The 15,245-nt window shown below is 38.7% G+C and overlaps 2 protein-coding genes across 2 annotated transcripts in view; both read left to right on the forward strand.

The window, feature by feature from the left end:
• Nucleotides 1-1,791, forward strand: part of zcchc7 (zinc finger, CCHC domain containing 7) — a 55,438-nt gene extending 53,647 nt beyond the window's left edge. Inside the window, exon 10 of the mRNA XM_062429330.1 lies at nucleotides 129-1,791. Coding sequence (XP_062285314.1) covers nucleotides 129-751 — 623 coding nt within the window. The 3' untranslated portion in view covers nucleotides 752-1,791. The remainder of the gene's footprint in view (nucleotides 1-128) is intronic.
• A 1,841-nt stretch (nucleotides 1,792-3,632) lies between these two features.
• Nucleotides 3,633-15,071, forward strand: pgm2 (phosphoglucomutase 2). Its single transcript, XM_062435533.1, has 13 exons — nucleotides 3,633-3,789; nucleotides 5,376-5,543; nucleotides 7,420-7,611; nucleotides 8,214-8,297; nucleotides 8,553-8,746; nucleotides 9,178-9,367; nucleotides 9,865-9,962; nucleotides 10,160-10,340; nucleotides 10,874-10,967; nucleotides 12,672-12,801; nucleotides 13,357-13,549; nucleotides 13,750-13,883; nucleotides 14,008-15,071. The coding sequence occupies exons 1-13, from the start codon at nucleotides 3,715-3,717 to the stop codon at nucleotides 14,108-14,110; spliced, it is 1,836 nt and encodes a 611-aa protein (XP_062291517.1). The 5' UTR covers nucleotides 3,633-3,714; the 3' UTR covers nucleotides 14,111-15,071.
• The last annotated feature ends 174 nt before the right edge of the window (nucleotides 15,072-15,245 follow it).

A 15,245-nucleotide genomic window follows, 5' to 3' on the forward strand; every position in this document is an offset into this window, starting at 1 on the left:
GAGTTGGATTGAATATTGACCCTGTCTTTTTTCTGACCTGACTTTGGCTCATGGTGCCATAGCAGTATCCCGCATGAGAGGCAAAAGACAAAATAAATCCTTAAATTATTTATTTCTGTTTTCCACAGACCTGAAGAAAAGTGGCTTTCTCTGTGCTAGCTCTCAGGCCCCTCTCACCCCAGGACCATCAAAGAAGAAACAGAAAGTCAGCCATCACAAAAACAACCACCAGTCTAACCATACACCTCACCATACCCCTAACAACTACAAACCGAGCTCCAGCCACGTCTTTTTTGCTGACGATGACTTTACTGATGTGAAATCGAAAACAAATGAACACAGCAAGTCCAAACAGCAAGAAAGTATCGGTGCAGGAAAACCATGGAAACCCAAGAGACCCGTGCCAACCTCAAGAAACCAGGTCCCAACAGGTAAACTAATTTTGGATGAAGCGGATGACTTTCCCAGAGGTGGAGGCAGAGGAGAGGAAATAGAGAAGAAGAAGAAGATTAAGAGGATGAAGAAATCAAAGAAAGTTCTTCTAGAGGGACACAGAGATAGCAGACCAGACGGTCTTTGCTGGACTGTAACAGGGAAGATGCAGGGGTCGAAGTCAAAGAACCAGGAGAGAGAAAACAGGAAGAAGAAGAAAGATGCTGCCCGCATGATTGCTAGCAAGAAACATGCTGAACAGATGTACCCAACCGATGAGAACCTGTTTATCATAAAACAAAGGAAACGGAAGAGATAGTATCAGTTTGTGTGATGTGTGGGTGTCAAGGGCTGTCAGGGCGGCGATCTTTATGACCAGAGTATTTATGTGGTCGTGACTGAATGTGATCAACATTTTGTTGTCTCAGGTCTTGCTGCAGAACAGTCGACGTTGATTTTGTTTCATACTGTAAACTTGATCCTTATTAAAACAGCAACATCTCTTCATGACATCTTCATTGGTATGTTTGAGTGACAGGTGAAGTGGCAGTTCATGGAGTCAGTGTAGTTCAATTATTTTTGACATGTTTAAGTAATTTCCACAGTGATAAACGATGTCAAATAAACAAGATGAGACACATTGCTAGTGAGCTTAAAGTTACTGTTTTCCTCCATCAACCTACAGTGTTTACAGTTAATTATTTAAAAAGCAGTGGATAAAATAAGTTTAAAATCATCATTTAATTATCATTTATAATTTATATCTTTACATCAGTCTTTGCAAAGTTTAAATTAAAAACAGACTCGGCTCTTTGAAGTACAGTCAGAGAATCTCCGTGCCCCTGAACTGAAGTACTCATAAAGTTGTTGGTGCTGTTTGCTGTTGGAACCAAAAAGGATAGTGTTTTTAAAAAATACTTCTACTACTTCTTTCCATTTAGAACTGCAATCTGCACATTCTAATTTAAAATTAATTTAAATGTGTGAATATACTGTAAATACCTGTATTACAAATGTTTGATGCACATCTGATGGTTTCCAGATAGCATGCGTCACTGACATGCAGCCCTGACGGTAGTAAGTTTTAACCATCCACTAAACACAGCTGTACATAGTCTAACTTTGGTAATATGAATACAGGTTACTCGAAGTCTGCCCAACAAAAAGAAGACTTGAATCTTCTCTGTCTCACTTGTTAGTAGTTCCGTGATTCAGGAAGAGAAATAGGTTGCGTCAATGTGTGCTTTATATCAGTTTTGTTTGCTTTTGTATCCTGGATAACTTTTATCATTTAAACAAGAATTCACATCACATTCTTTGTTGTATAATTTATGTCAATGGTCCAATAAAATCATATGGTTCCACTCATTAAATGTCCTTTTTTCCAACTTCATGACAAACCTGTGTGATTGTCAGCAATGTGAATATTAGTCATCAGTTCATCTGCAGGCACAAACATACACACATTGAATACATTTAAATTAATCATGGTCTCCACAACATAATTATCCTGTGGTAATTTAATTGGGTTTGGGGTGAAAAAAAAAAAGGACCTTGTCATTTTACTGAAGGATAAGTGGAAATACAGAAATGCTCTGTTACGAATACAAGTCCTGCATTCAAAGCTTTATCTGCAGTAAGTTAAAGTACTAAAGTATTATCAGCACATAACGTCTTGAGAGTAAACCTAGTCATGTGGAATGGGCCCTTTCACAGTAGATTTTTTGGATGCATTTATGTTCAACTTCTGCATACTAGTAAAAGTCCTGCATTAAAAGTCATACTTAAGTAAAAGCACATAAGTATTATCAGCTTGATGTAGTCAAAAATATTAAAGTAAAAGTATTGTTTGGTCCCTCTGACTGATATATTATTATATATAACATCATTAGATTATTAATACTGAAGCATTGGTGTGTAAGCAACATGTTACTGTTGTAGCTGCTGGAGGTGGCGCTAGTTTCAACATCTTATATAGTCAGCGAGTTTAGTCCAGTGGTTCCCAACCTAGGTGTCGGGACCCTCCAATGGGTCACCAGATGAATCTTACCGGCCATGAGATGATTAATGGAGAAGAAAGAAGAAAAAACAAGACTTTTTCTCTAATCATTGATTTTGGGTGAAATACTGAAACAATTGAACATTTATTGAAATTAAACCATGTGAGAATGAAAAAAATGTGTCACTAATTACAGTTACTTATGAAAATGTTGATGATGACAAAGGGGGTTACATCTGAAGTCAGACCAGATTTTGCTAAGGAGGAAGGTTTTGTCCTCATTTTTAATATTTAACATGTTACTGAATACATATATTGCTGTTTTTAATTCTTTGAAAACAATATGTGTTTATATTTTGTAAATAAATCATGACGTGTACCTTATTTGGAAAACACATGGGCTTAAATGGTGTCACAGTCCCAATTAAGCCCATGCCAGACTTTGGACTCTTTCCTTAAAATATCTTTATTTTATATTCCAAAATCTACATGAACTAATGAATACATTTTCAAATGAGAGAAATCTTGCTTTATACGAAATTATCTCACTAATAAATCATGTCAGTATCCGTGAAAATCAGCTGAATTAAGATTTTGGTGGTCTTAATGGGTACATTTAACCTAAGAGTTGAAAACATTTGTTAGAAGATAAGATAAAATAAGATATTTCTTTATTAGTCCCTCAATGGGGAAATGGGTTAATTTGCGAAAAATTAGAAAAGTAATAAAAAAGTAATCGAGTGTAATAAGTTACATTACTTTGATTAAGTAACTGAAATAGTTACATTACTTATTGCATTTTTTTAAATGGTAACTAGTATTCTGTAACCTATTACATTTCCAAAGTCACTTTCCCAACCCTGCAAATTTGTTGTGTAAATGTACAACTTTTCACCAATACGTTTAAGGTGTTCTTGTACTTAAAACACCTATACCACTGGCATCATATTAAAAATCGTCTACAAACGTGCTGTTATGTACTTTTATTTTCGTAAAACAGTAAAAGATATCCATTGTTTCCCAGTCACCCTCTCCACTTGTTGAAACCGTCAGTGAAGCCCTCATGCAGTTATTACCACAGTTAGCAAAACCCCTGAAGGCAACAAATGAGAAACTCGTGACGCTGTACGTCGCTCCGCCTCACGTCACGGACAGCCGAGCGGTCACTCCCACAGCTGAATTTCCCGTTTTGTGTAGGAAACAGCTTTCAGAGAGAGTGTGTTCACCTCGTGTGACCACAGACAGCCAGCTGGACAGTCTCCGGACTCAGTGTAAGAAGAGAAATGGAAAACAGTCAGTCCACAACCGGTGACACCAAGCTGGACCAGGCTGTCAAGCAGTGGCTGCAGTATGACAAGGTAAGCTAGCTAGCTTCATGTGCGGCAGTCATATAAATACAGGAAATATTACCGGACGTTAAAGAAAATCGTCTTTGTGACCTCTAAATTAGTGGTTATTAAAATACCAAATTATAATTACATAGTATGTAACTACGTATGAATAAAGTGTTACAGAGTTAAGTTGTTGTTAAAGTGTAACATTGGGACTAACACAGTTTAAAACACTGCTGACTGACACTATATATAGTGTCAATTAGTATAATTTAACTGCAGCACATGAGGTAAATGATTAATGTAATTTTTTTCTTCAAACATAATTTCCAGATCATTTAAAACAAGTGTCCTGTAAAGAGACAGTGTTCAAATTGTCCACGTCTATTAAAGCAAATGTAAAGTAAAGGTCGGGTTCACAGTCTATTCCAAATGAACATGGAAACTGTGTGTTTCTTGCCATAATCATTCCTCTTGTTCATACTATTCATTAGAAGATCCCTTTATAATGCACTTACAACGCATGTGATGTATTAAAGTTATTTTGAAGTTAATATGAAACTGAAACTGTCCAAATAAGTCAAATCAAGTAGTTAACTTTAATTTTTTATATAGACACCTGACCGCTATTTTAAGACAGACTTGTACAATTGTGAACATATCCTTTAACTTCTAATTTAACCAGTAGAGTCTGTTAGTCAGAGCACAGCAGTTGAGCTTAAAGTATACAAATGTGGAATTTGTCCACAGACAAGAAAACATGTCACCATACATGGAGAACAAAAGTTTGCAAAAATAAATGAGGAATTAATAAATATTCCCTTGGCTTGTAAAATGGAGTAGTTCTTTCAAGAAAGGGACTGTTTTGCTATTATTACTATCACATTGCAGGTATTTCTAGGAAATTGTGCTGAAAATACATTCAACAAATATGACAGCTAAGTTATGTGTGCCACATTTAATTTCCCTCTCTGCTGTCCTTACCAAAAGGACAATCCACTTCCTCCATACTGTCAGATATGCTGATCAACAGTAATTTCACAGAGAAAAGGCTCAGTCACACGACACTGAAGAGCACAGACACAGATGTGTAGGAAGACTAACATGCATCCACTAACACAAACAGAGTCATTCATGGCCCTAAAGAGACATGGGATGCCACCAATCAGGTCACGTTGGAAAAGGGACCTAGATTCATTAGTATTAAGATAATTATGTTAGGGAAGCTTCCTCAGTGACCCTGAGTGGCCCATTTAATCATCAAGTGTCATATGGAGCTACTTAACGTATTTATGGATGTTATATGTAATCAAACTATTTCTTTTGTTAAGTTTTTGCCATATTTAGAAAACTGACGTTTCATTCACGCAACACACAAAACAAAATCAACCATAGTTGATAAAGAAGTAATTTGCATTTAAGTCAGAAGAACAAATATCCTCTATTAACGTTCCGCCACACTGTACATAATCTGAATAAGACTAGAAACAATTAATTCTATAATCACTAATTTTGTCATTATTTTTAAGTAAAACTGCTGAAAGTCCTTTATCGTACATTTTATAGACTTAAGAGTAATTGAGTTATCCATAAAATGTGTGTGTCCTCCCTAGAACCCAAAGACAGTGTCCATCGTGGAGGATCTGTTGAAGGATAGAAAAGTGGAGACCCTGAAGAAATGTTTCTCCTCCAGGATGGAGTTTGGTACCGCAGGTCTGAGGGCAGCCATGGGCCCCGGCATATCCTGTATGAATGACCTCACTATCATCCAGACCACACAGGTTGGTTAATAAATGTTAACACACGTGTTACACATCAGGTCACATGGAGAGGCAGACATACAAATTATTGATTCGTGTTCTCTGCTGTTTGAAGCAGAGATGGCAGTCTCTCATGGTTGACTGCAAAGCTTAAGTGCCACCAACTTTTTACCCATCATTGTAGGATCTCAATGCAGCTACTTGTTTCACAGGCTTCCTGTTGCTATTTAAGTGAAGGTTCATCACCTTTTTTTTTAATTTTTTTTTTTTAGGTTTTTATATCTTTCTATAGCTTCACATTAGTTTTCCATATGTATTCAAATGTGGAAATTGATTCCTAGAAAATAGCCAAAGAGAGGCACTCAGACACTCAGCAGCTGTTTGTCCCTCCACTCCGTCCGTTGCATTTAGAAATATCTTACACACTCAGACTCAGCGCTGTGACATCACTCATAGTATATCAATCAATCAATCAATCAATCAATCAATCAATCTTCATTTGTATAGCGCCAAATCACAACAAAGTCATCTCAAGACACTATACACATAGAGCAGGTTCTAAACCGTACTCTTCAGGTTTAATTTTAAAGAGACCCAACATTCCCACATGAGCAAGCACTTGGCGACAGTGGCAAGAAAAAACTCCCTTTTAACAGGAAGAAACCTCAGGCAGAACCAGACTCAAAGTGGGCGGCCATCTGCCTCGATCGGTTGGGGTAGAGAGGAGAGAGAGGAAGGATAGGAGAGAGTAGCACATTGAAAATCAACATTGAAGCTAGTAGGTCCGGGACTCGAATCTGTCATCCGGACGTCTACAGGCCCAGATTACCTGTGAGACGAGAAAGCACAAACAACTCCGAGGAAGAAGTTTAGGTTATTGAATGCATTAGTGGTACATGAACGTTAATGGATATAGATGGATGGAGAGAGAGAGAGAGAGAGAGAGAGAGAGAGAGAGAGAGAGAGAGAGAGAGAGAGAGAGAGAGAGAGAGAGAGAGAGAGAGAGAGAGAGAGAGAGAGAGAGAGAGAGAGAGAGAGAGAGAGAGAGAGAGAGAGAGAGAGAGAGAGAGAGAGAGAGAGGAAGAGGAGCTCATTGTATCATAAAACTCCCCCGGCAGTCTAAGCCTATAGCAGCATAAACTAGGAGCTGGTCCAGGACAAGCCTGGCCAGCCCTAATTATAAGCTTTATCAAAAAGGAAAGTTTTAAGCCTACTCTTAAAAAAAGGGAGTAATATAATCTCTCTTTGTAGTTTTTTTCAGAACGCGTGCAGCTGCGTTCTGGACCAGCTGGAGAGTCTTTAGAGACTTGTTAGGACAGCCTGATAATAATGAATTACAATAATCCAGCCTAGAAGTAACAAATGCATGGATTAGTTTTTCAGCATCATTTTGAAACAGGATGTATCTGATTTTTGCAATATTACGCAGATGAAAAATTTGTCCTTGAAATTTGTTTCATATGGGAATTAAAGGACAAATCCTGATCAAATATAACTCCTAGGTTCCTTTCAGTGGTGCTGGAGGACAGAGTAATGCCACCCAGAGTAGTTATATCATTAGATAATGTGTTTCTAAGGTGTTTAGGGCCAAGCACAATAACTTTTCCTTTTTCTGAGTTTAATAACAAGAAGTTGCAGGTCATCCAGGCCTTTATGTCCTTAATGCATGTTTGTAGTTTGGCTAACTGGTTGTATCTGAATCATTTCTCATGCTCTTAACATACACAGAGTGGGTTTGTTAGGAAGACACTGTCAGCAAACTGTGTGTGTGTGTGTGTGTGTGTGTGTGTGTGTGTGTGTGTGTGTGTGTGTGTGTGTGTGTGTGTGTGTGTGTTACCCACCTCCTTTCCTCTTCACTCATTCCCCAGTTTCACTCACATCATTCCCTCCATTACAGGGTTTCTGTCACTACCTGGAGGAGAGTTTTGGGAACCTAAAGGAGCGAGGGGTGGTGATTGGGTATGACGCCCGGGCCCATCCTCCCAGTGGGGGTAGCAGCAAGCGATTCGCTAGCCTGGCTGCAGCTGTATTCATCAGCCGAGGGGTGCCTGTCCACCTCTTCTCTGACATCACCCCTACACCCTTTGTGGTAATCACTTGAACTTCTGTTATTTCCTCATTTGGCTTTTTTTTGGGACATTGTAATCACAGTTAAACTTACAACACCTTCAAATGGAAGTATCATTTTATTTCTTATGATTACATTTTAAACATGCTTGATATTGCATTTGGATGGTCAGTTTGTATGCTGTAGTATTTGATTGGTGGAGCAGGTTACAGTGGGCCAGAAGCTTAGGGGGCAAATTCCATTCAAAAAGCACTCTTCCCACTAGTTTGCTCCATGTTGCATAATGTACATGTTTCACAGGGTTATACTTGGTTCAAAACCTGTGTAAGGGCACCACTTACATGAGCTTGTGTCTATACTACACATGCATACAGCAGTCAAAGATTTCATCTTTACATCTGGTTCATTACAGTCGTAAAAAAATGTTCATCTTCAAACGTTTGTATGGCTTTACTTTGCCCTGTGACAATTACATTTTCTTGAGAGTAAATTACTTTTTATCCACAGCTGCAAACTACAAGTCTTTTTTAAAACATGTTTATTTGTTGCATTTTCTGTGTGCTTTCAATATGTTTTACAGATAGTATACTATGATCTTTGAGTGTGTATCCTTCTTCCTGCAGCCTTTCACAGTTTCCCACCTGGGTCTGTCTGCTGGTATCATGGTGACTGCCTCTCACAATCCCAAACAGGACAATGGGTACAAGGTAACACATTTTACTACTTATCATTTACCATCTTTGTTTTTGCACAAGTGTTCCAGGCTCTGGCCCTGATTCACATATAAAGTATTTTAAAAATGAAAGTAATAGTGCTCCGTAGCCTGATCTGGCTGACAGGTTATGTGTTTGCTTCAACCTTATTTGTAAATACTGTGTTGATTCACTTGTTTGATTGATTAGTTCTTGTTCTGGTTTCAATCTGCTGTCACATCTTTCCTTTTTGCTCTGTCTCTGTCTCAGGTTTATTGGGAGAACGGTGCCCAGATTGTGTCCCCTCATGACAAAGGCATCGCCAAGGCCATAGAGGAGAACCTGGAGCCTTGGCCTGAGTCCTGGAACACAGTGGAGGCCCTGAAGAGTCCCTTGCTCAAAGACCCCTACCAAGACATCCACACACAATACTTCAAAGCCATCCAGAAACACTGTCACCACAGGTGCTCCACAGACAAACTACTTGCAGAGCAGCATGTACCATTTGAAATGCCTGATTAAAGCATGATGTAAAACTAGATTTAAAAAAACATGTTCTGTAATGTGTGCATGTGATTTAGATTTAGGCCAGAGGTGTCCAAACTATTCTATAAAGGCCCATGTGACTGCAGATTTTCATTCCAACCGAGCAGGAGCGCACTAGGCTTGACTCATTTAATCAATTGATCTAAAACTTCAGACAGTTTATTGGTCAAATTGTGTGCTCTTGATTGGTTGGAACGAAAACCTGCGGGCACACAGCCATTCATGGAATAGTTTGGACATGGCTGCTTTAGGCCATAGAAGGACAAACATGCAATGCTACAGAGTTTATAGATACACGGACACTCACAGACAAAAAACAATTTTTTGACCTGGGCCTCTTTCTCCACAGGGAGATAAACAAGAGTTCAGAGGTGAAAGTTGTGCATACGTCTGTGCACGGTGTTGGCCACGCATTTGTCCAGTCAGCTTTCAAGGCCTTTGACCTTCACCCTCCATATGCTGTAGAGGAGCAGAAAGATCCAGACCCCGAATTCCCCACTGTGAAATATCCCAATCCTGAGGAGGGAGAGGGAGTCCTGGTACGCACTGAACATACACACAAACACGCTGTTAGAGCCATTTGGTATTGGGTTCATTATTATGTGTGTATGACTATGTTGACTAGTGTGGTTCCCCATTCACACACTAGGTGGTGTGTGGAGTATGGGAAAGGTTTAAATAGGTGATGCAGTAATCACATCCAGGTGTGTTACCGACGTGAAGCATATAGTTTTTTGACCATCACCACTGGTATAGTGTTTATTTATCATACATGTTAAATGGACATAAGTGCATGGTGACATCGATCTAAACTGCTGATGGACCTGATCATGTAATAAATACCACATTGAAGCATGGCAACAGATGTTCATGCATTCACGCTATACAAATGATACACATCAGTTAGGCAAGTACGTGGTAAAGCAGCCCTTAATGGCTTGTAAGTTTTTCGTTTTGTCAAAGTCAAGTCATTACACATTACACAACACGTGATTGTTGAAGGTGTAGTGTGTCTGTGTGTGTTTGTGTTTTGTAGACATTGTCGTTCGCCCTTGCAGAGAAGGAGGGGGCCACTGTGGTGTTGGCGAATGACCCAGATGCTGATCGACTGGCTATCGCTGAGAAACAGAAGAGGTGTGTTTTTGTGTGCAAAACAGTGAAAGAATTTCACCCTCCTTTGCAGAGGAATTTTCTTAAGTTATTCTGTGAAATGTGGGACTGCTTTAAACATCACAGAGTGGTGATTTACAAACTTGTTAAATAAGATTCTGGTTATATTTTCTTTGTACACTCAAACTTCCATAACCTCTGTCTATCTCTCTCTCTGTCAGTGGACAGTGGCGAGTGTTCAGCGGTAATGAGTTGGGAGCGTTGCTTGGCTGGTGGATGTTCCGCTGCTGGGAACAGCAGAACTCTGACGCTGCTGCTGTGAAAAACCTCTACATGCTGTCAAGCACTGTCTCATCCAAGATACTGCGTGCCATCGCCCTGAAGGAAGGCTTCCACTTTGAGGTAACACAGTCAAGTTTAAAACTGTAGTTTGAAACTTGGGAGCAGCAAGGCATTAAACATAAAACACCTACTAAATGGACAAATATTAAATCTCAAATGCACGGGTCACCTGGGTGGCCAGATGACAAAGACACTTACTACTTAACTGCAATGTCACATCACATCACCTCTATTAGATCAAATAAAGGAAAAGTGTAAAAGAAAATCTTTCAAACTCAAATGCACAGTGTTACCTGCGTAAAACAGGCTCATCTTGTCCAGTTTTTCCGGATTTTTTAGTCAAGTATACCTTAAATGTTCTTTTGTTCTTTTCCTAAAGAGACTGATCAAAACTGATCAGCTGAAAGGAGATTTATAAAGTCCTTTTGCAATGAAGATGGTTCATAAAGTACAAATAATTATAGTAATTAGTAATATTAGTAATATAGTAAAGACAGGGAATAATGCGGCTGATTGTGAGTCAGTTAAATGCACATTTGTGCACAAATGTTGCTTCATCGTTTTCTAAATGCCATCACCTAATGTTTTTATAGGAAACACTGACAGGGTTCAAGTGGATGGGGAACAGAGCCAGAGACCTTTTGGATCAAGGCAAGACCGTTCTGTTTGCCTTTGAGGAGGCCATAGGTATATATACACATTCACGCACACACACATACACACACACATGTATCAGACCATAATCACTTTTGGAGACATTATATATATATATATATTATATTACAGTACGTCAATTTCCTGGGGACATACCCTAACCGTGACCATCAGCACTAGTTGCCTGACCCTAACTCTCACCCTAACCTTAACCAATGACCCTAAAATCAGCTTTTCTCAGTTGATGGAACAGCTTTTGTCCCCAATTGGACAAGCTGTCCTCAATTAACCAGTCCTAAGTCTGAAATTTGCCCCCAAAATTAACCTATGACAGACCACATGAGTTAATGTTGTCCATGTGTAGGATCATCTGGAGGCAATGATGAGGAAGTTAATTTGATCTGCTTGAAAGTATTCATGTGATGTAAATTTATCTGGGATCAGGTGACGTAAAGGACAACTTACTATTTGAGTGTTAAAACATTTCTTTTGCCAGCTCACAAGATCTAAACTTGGCTGATAGCTTTTAAGAAACCATGTTTAATGAGAAACAAAATGCTAAGAAGAGTATGTATGGTAGAAAATTCTGGCATCCTAGAACTACGCACCTGTATCACCACTGCAGGCTGATATGAAAAAGTCATGGAATATGAGATTATTAGGACAACCAATTAAATAAGATAAGACACCTTCAAGCTGCAGAAAAATTATGTATTGTGTTAAAAAACATTTTTTATTTTATTAAAGCCATTTTTTATTTAATGTATGTAATGAAGAATTATAATATATTATAGTCTTTCTTAATATCTCTGTCAACAGAACATGCTTTGTCCCCGCTAGATCATAGTTATTACGACACTGAGTGCAACACTAAATTATATTGTGTTTTTCATTCAAATATTGAGTTAAATTTGATGGGGTTTAGTGTATAGAAATAGACAAACAACATACATCATAATGTGTACATAGCTGAAACGACCTACTCTGCACTTTAGACACTCCACTGTATCTTTAAACAGTAACATTACTGTATAAAAAGAACCACACAAGGAGTCATTGGTCCTCCTAGTGTAACCAGTTTAACCTGTATAACAATCTTTTCTCTAGAACTAAAAGCGTCTCTCTTCAAAAGCTTTCTATGTAGTCTCGTTCAGCACACTCATAATGCATGTAGCAGCCAATGTCTTGTGAAGAATGTTTACACTGGCTTTCCAACCATGCTGTACAGTCTTGGTCAATTAATACATGCATAAATGGATAAAGTCATTAAAAACAGAGAAAGCATGAAAAAATGTCAGACTTTGGTCCGCTTAAGTCTGACCAAAAATGTGTCATTTTTGAGCCATGTCTGCAGTCAAACGCCATGCAGGGTTAAAGGTTGTCTGGAGTTTATGACAAATTTCAGTCAAACACACACACACACACACACACACACACACACACACACACACACACACACGTGCGCGCGCACACACACAAACAACATCACATAGTTTAGTTGCATATATCCCATATAACATGATTATAATGCTGTAATTGGAATTGCATGCCTTTGCACACACTGTTAATATGAGGGGCAAGTGACTACAGCAGCTGGAGGTTTGAGCATTGTGTGTGTGTGTGTGTGTGTGTGTGTGTGTGTGTGTGTGTGTGTGTGTGTGTGTGTGTGTGTGTGTGTGTGTGTGTGTGTGTGTGTGTGTGTGTGTGTGTGTGTGTGTGTGTGTGTGTGTGTTGCAGGGTATATGTGCAGTCCCTGTGTTTTGGACAAGGACGGGGTGAGCGCTGCAGCCATAGCAGGGGAGATGATTTCTTATCTGGCCACTAAAAACACAAGCCTTTCTCAGCAACTCACTGCCATCTTTGTAGAGTAAGAGACAAACACACACACGCATGCATATACATTCCAGTACTCATCTGTCTTTGAATTCTGCAAATGATGTACTAAAGATTTTATTTACTGTTAATTTGTTCCATCTCTCATCAACTGTGTTAATTATCATCATCATTTAACAGTTTTCCACTGTGCTACATGAAGTCTGACTTTTATGATAACTGTTATGTTATGGAGTGCCCTGGTGGTCGATTGGGTAGAGCGCATGCCACATAATCGCAGCGTCCCTGGTTTTAATCTGGTCAGGGACCAAGCTGCAAGTCATTCCCCCCTCTCTCTCTCTCTCTCTCTCTCTCTCTCTCTCTCTCTCTCTCTCTCTCTCTCTCTCTCTCTCTCTCTCTCTCTCTCTCTCTCTCTCTCTCTCTGTTTCCTGTCGGCATCTCTGCTAGTTACTATCCAAATAAAGGCAAAAAATAAATATTTTTAAAAAAGCAAAAAAAAGCCTGTTATATTATTGAATTATATTTTACATTTTTCAGGAACTAAAATTGGATGTGGAGTTGTTCATCTCTCTCTGCTTTTCATTCTCAGGTACGGCTACCACATCAGTAAGAACTCATACTTCATTTGCCATGACCAGGATGTGATCCGCAGTCTGTTTGAGCGTCTGCGCAACTACGGTGGCCAGAAGGACTCATACCCGACCAAATGTGGGCGGTTCTCCATCTCTGCTATACGAGACTTGACCACTGGCTACGACAACAACCAACCTGATAAAAAGGCTGTAAGGATGTACAGACTCGTTTACACCCTCACAGAGCACAGCCTACCTCTGACAGTTTATATTTTTTTGCCCGGATATTTTTGTTTAACATTTCTCATTTTTTAATAGAGCGTCATGCTGTCTGCCATTAAACAAAAGTTTCTCTTATATTTTGTTTTAATTATTTCTGTCCGTGTATTGCTCTCTCTTCTCGTCCACAGGTTCTTCCCACTTCCAGTTCCAGTCAGATGATCACATTTACCTTCTCTAATGGCTGCGTGGCCACTATGAGGACCAGCGGCACAGAGCCAAAAATCAAATACTACACTGAACTCTGTGCTGCGCCCGGTAACAGGTACGTCACTACTGAGATCGGGCCAGCTTCCCACAGTGACAACAGTCTTAACTGTAAAAGGAAACCTAGTTATCTTAACATTGTTACTTTATTATGTCCTTTTGTTTTCCTCTCTCTGTAACAGTGATGTGACACACCTGAAGAAGGAACTGGATGACTTGGTCGATGCCATCATTGAAAACTTCTTTGAGCCAAAGAAGAATAATCTGCAGCCTAAACCAGAGTAGAACTGATCTTTATAATTGCAGACAGACATACAAACAGGACCAGTTGTGACTAATATCTCAGACCAGCATGTCATATAATGTCTTAAATACGTCAGAAGGGATTTAACTCAGGCTTGACTTAGATTTACGTCTTTTCTTACTATTATAGCAAATGTGTTGTCATTTTTCCAGTCTTAATTTTAACAATCTGCAGGTTAATTGAAATGTCTAATCTCTATTCTGAGTTAGTTAAGCCATCCATCCGTTTTGGAGCTTTAATTTTTGGGTCCAGTGCCAGTTTTACATTAAGCAGTCACGACACATCACAGCTACATGTTTTGTTTACAGTTTATCTCAACGCTGGATATTTTAACATCACAACTGTGAAATATTCAGCACTCCACAGCTACAGTCATTCCTGCTTCCTGAGAATAGCGATAGATACACATATTAATGTATTAATGTATGTAACAGTCATTCATTCCACAGTGTGTTTCAGCATCGGCTGCAGGGCTGCTAATACGAAGAGTTAAAGAAGAGTGTAAATGAAAACTTATATTGTAACGTTGTTGTTGACTCCTGTTAAACCTTGAATATGAATATATTTGAATATCTTAATTTATAGTGGGGTATAGCATTAAAAGTGACAATAGAAAAAAGATTAATGCAAAACATGATGTGAAAAACTGCAATTTTACAGTTTGAAAAATGATCAAACCTAAAAGCTGACAGCACCACCAAGTGGATAAATTGTACATGAATCTTTCAAATGTACCCACTGTTCATTCTTTGAAATGAATAGTTAAAACTTAAAGGGACTCTTCACACTATCATGTAATGTACAACTAACCACCCTTATTTAAGTGATCATGAATGACTGTTCCAGAAATGGGTAATTAGAAGCTCACCTTTCCTGATGTGCCTCTTAATCAAAAATGCGTGCAAAAAAATGTTTTCAATAAATGAAGGTTTCTAACTGCAAGTGGAAGCAAATGTATCGTGATAAAACGGGAGCACACACACACACACACATACATACATATATACATATACATATATATGGGCTATATATATATATATATATATATATATAGCCCATATATATATATATATATATATATATATATATATATATATATATATATATATATATAAC

Source organism: Scomber scombrus, chromosome 2 (genome assembly GCF_963691925.1).
Source record: "Scomber scombrus chromosome 2, fScoSco1.1, whole genome shotgun sequence".
NCBI classification, from domain to species: domain Eukaryota; kingdom Metazoa; phylum Chordata; class Actinopteri; order Scombriformes; family Scombridae; genus Scomber; species Scomber scombrus.

Coding starts and splice junctions, on each gene's coding strand:
- pgm2 (XM_062435533.1), top strand. CDS start 3,715: ATGGAAAACAGTCAGTCCACAACCGGTGACACCAAGCTGGACCAGGCT. Junction 8,747..9,177: donor CAGAAACACTGTCACCACAG/GTGCTCCACAGA, acceptor CTTTCTCCACAG/GGAGATAAACAAGAGTTCAG. Junction 9,963..10,159: donor ATCGCTGAGAAACAGAAGAG/GTGTGTTTTTGT, acceptor TCTCTCTGTCAG/TGGACAGTGGCGAGTGTTCA.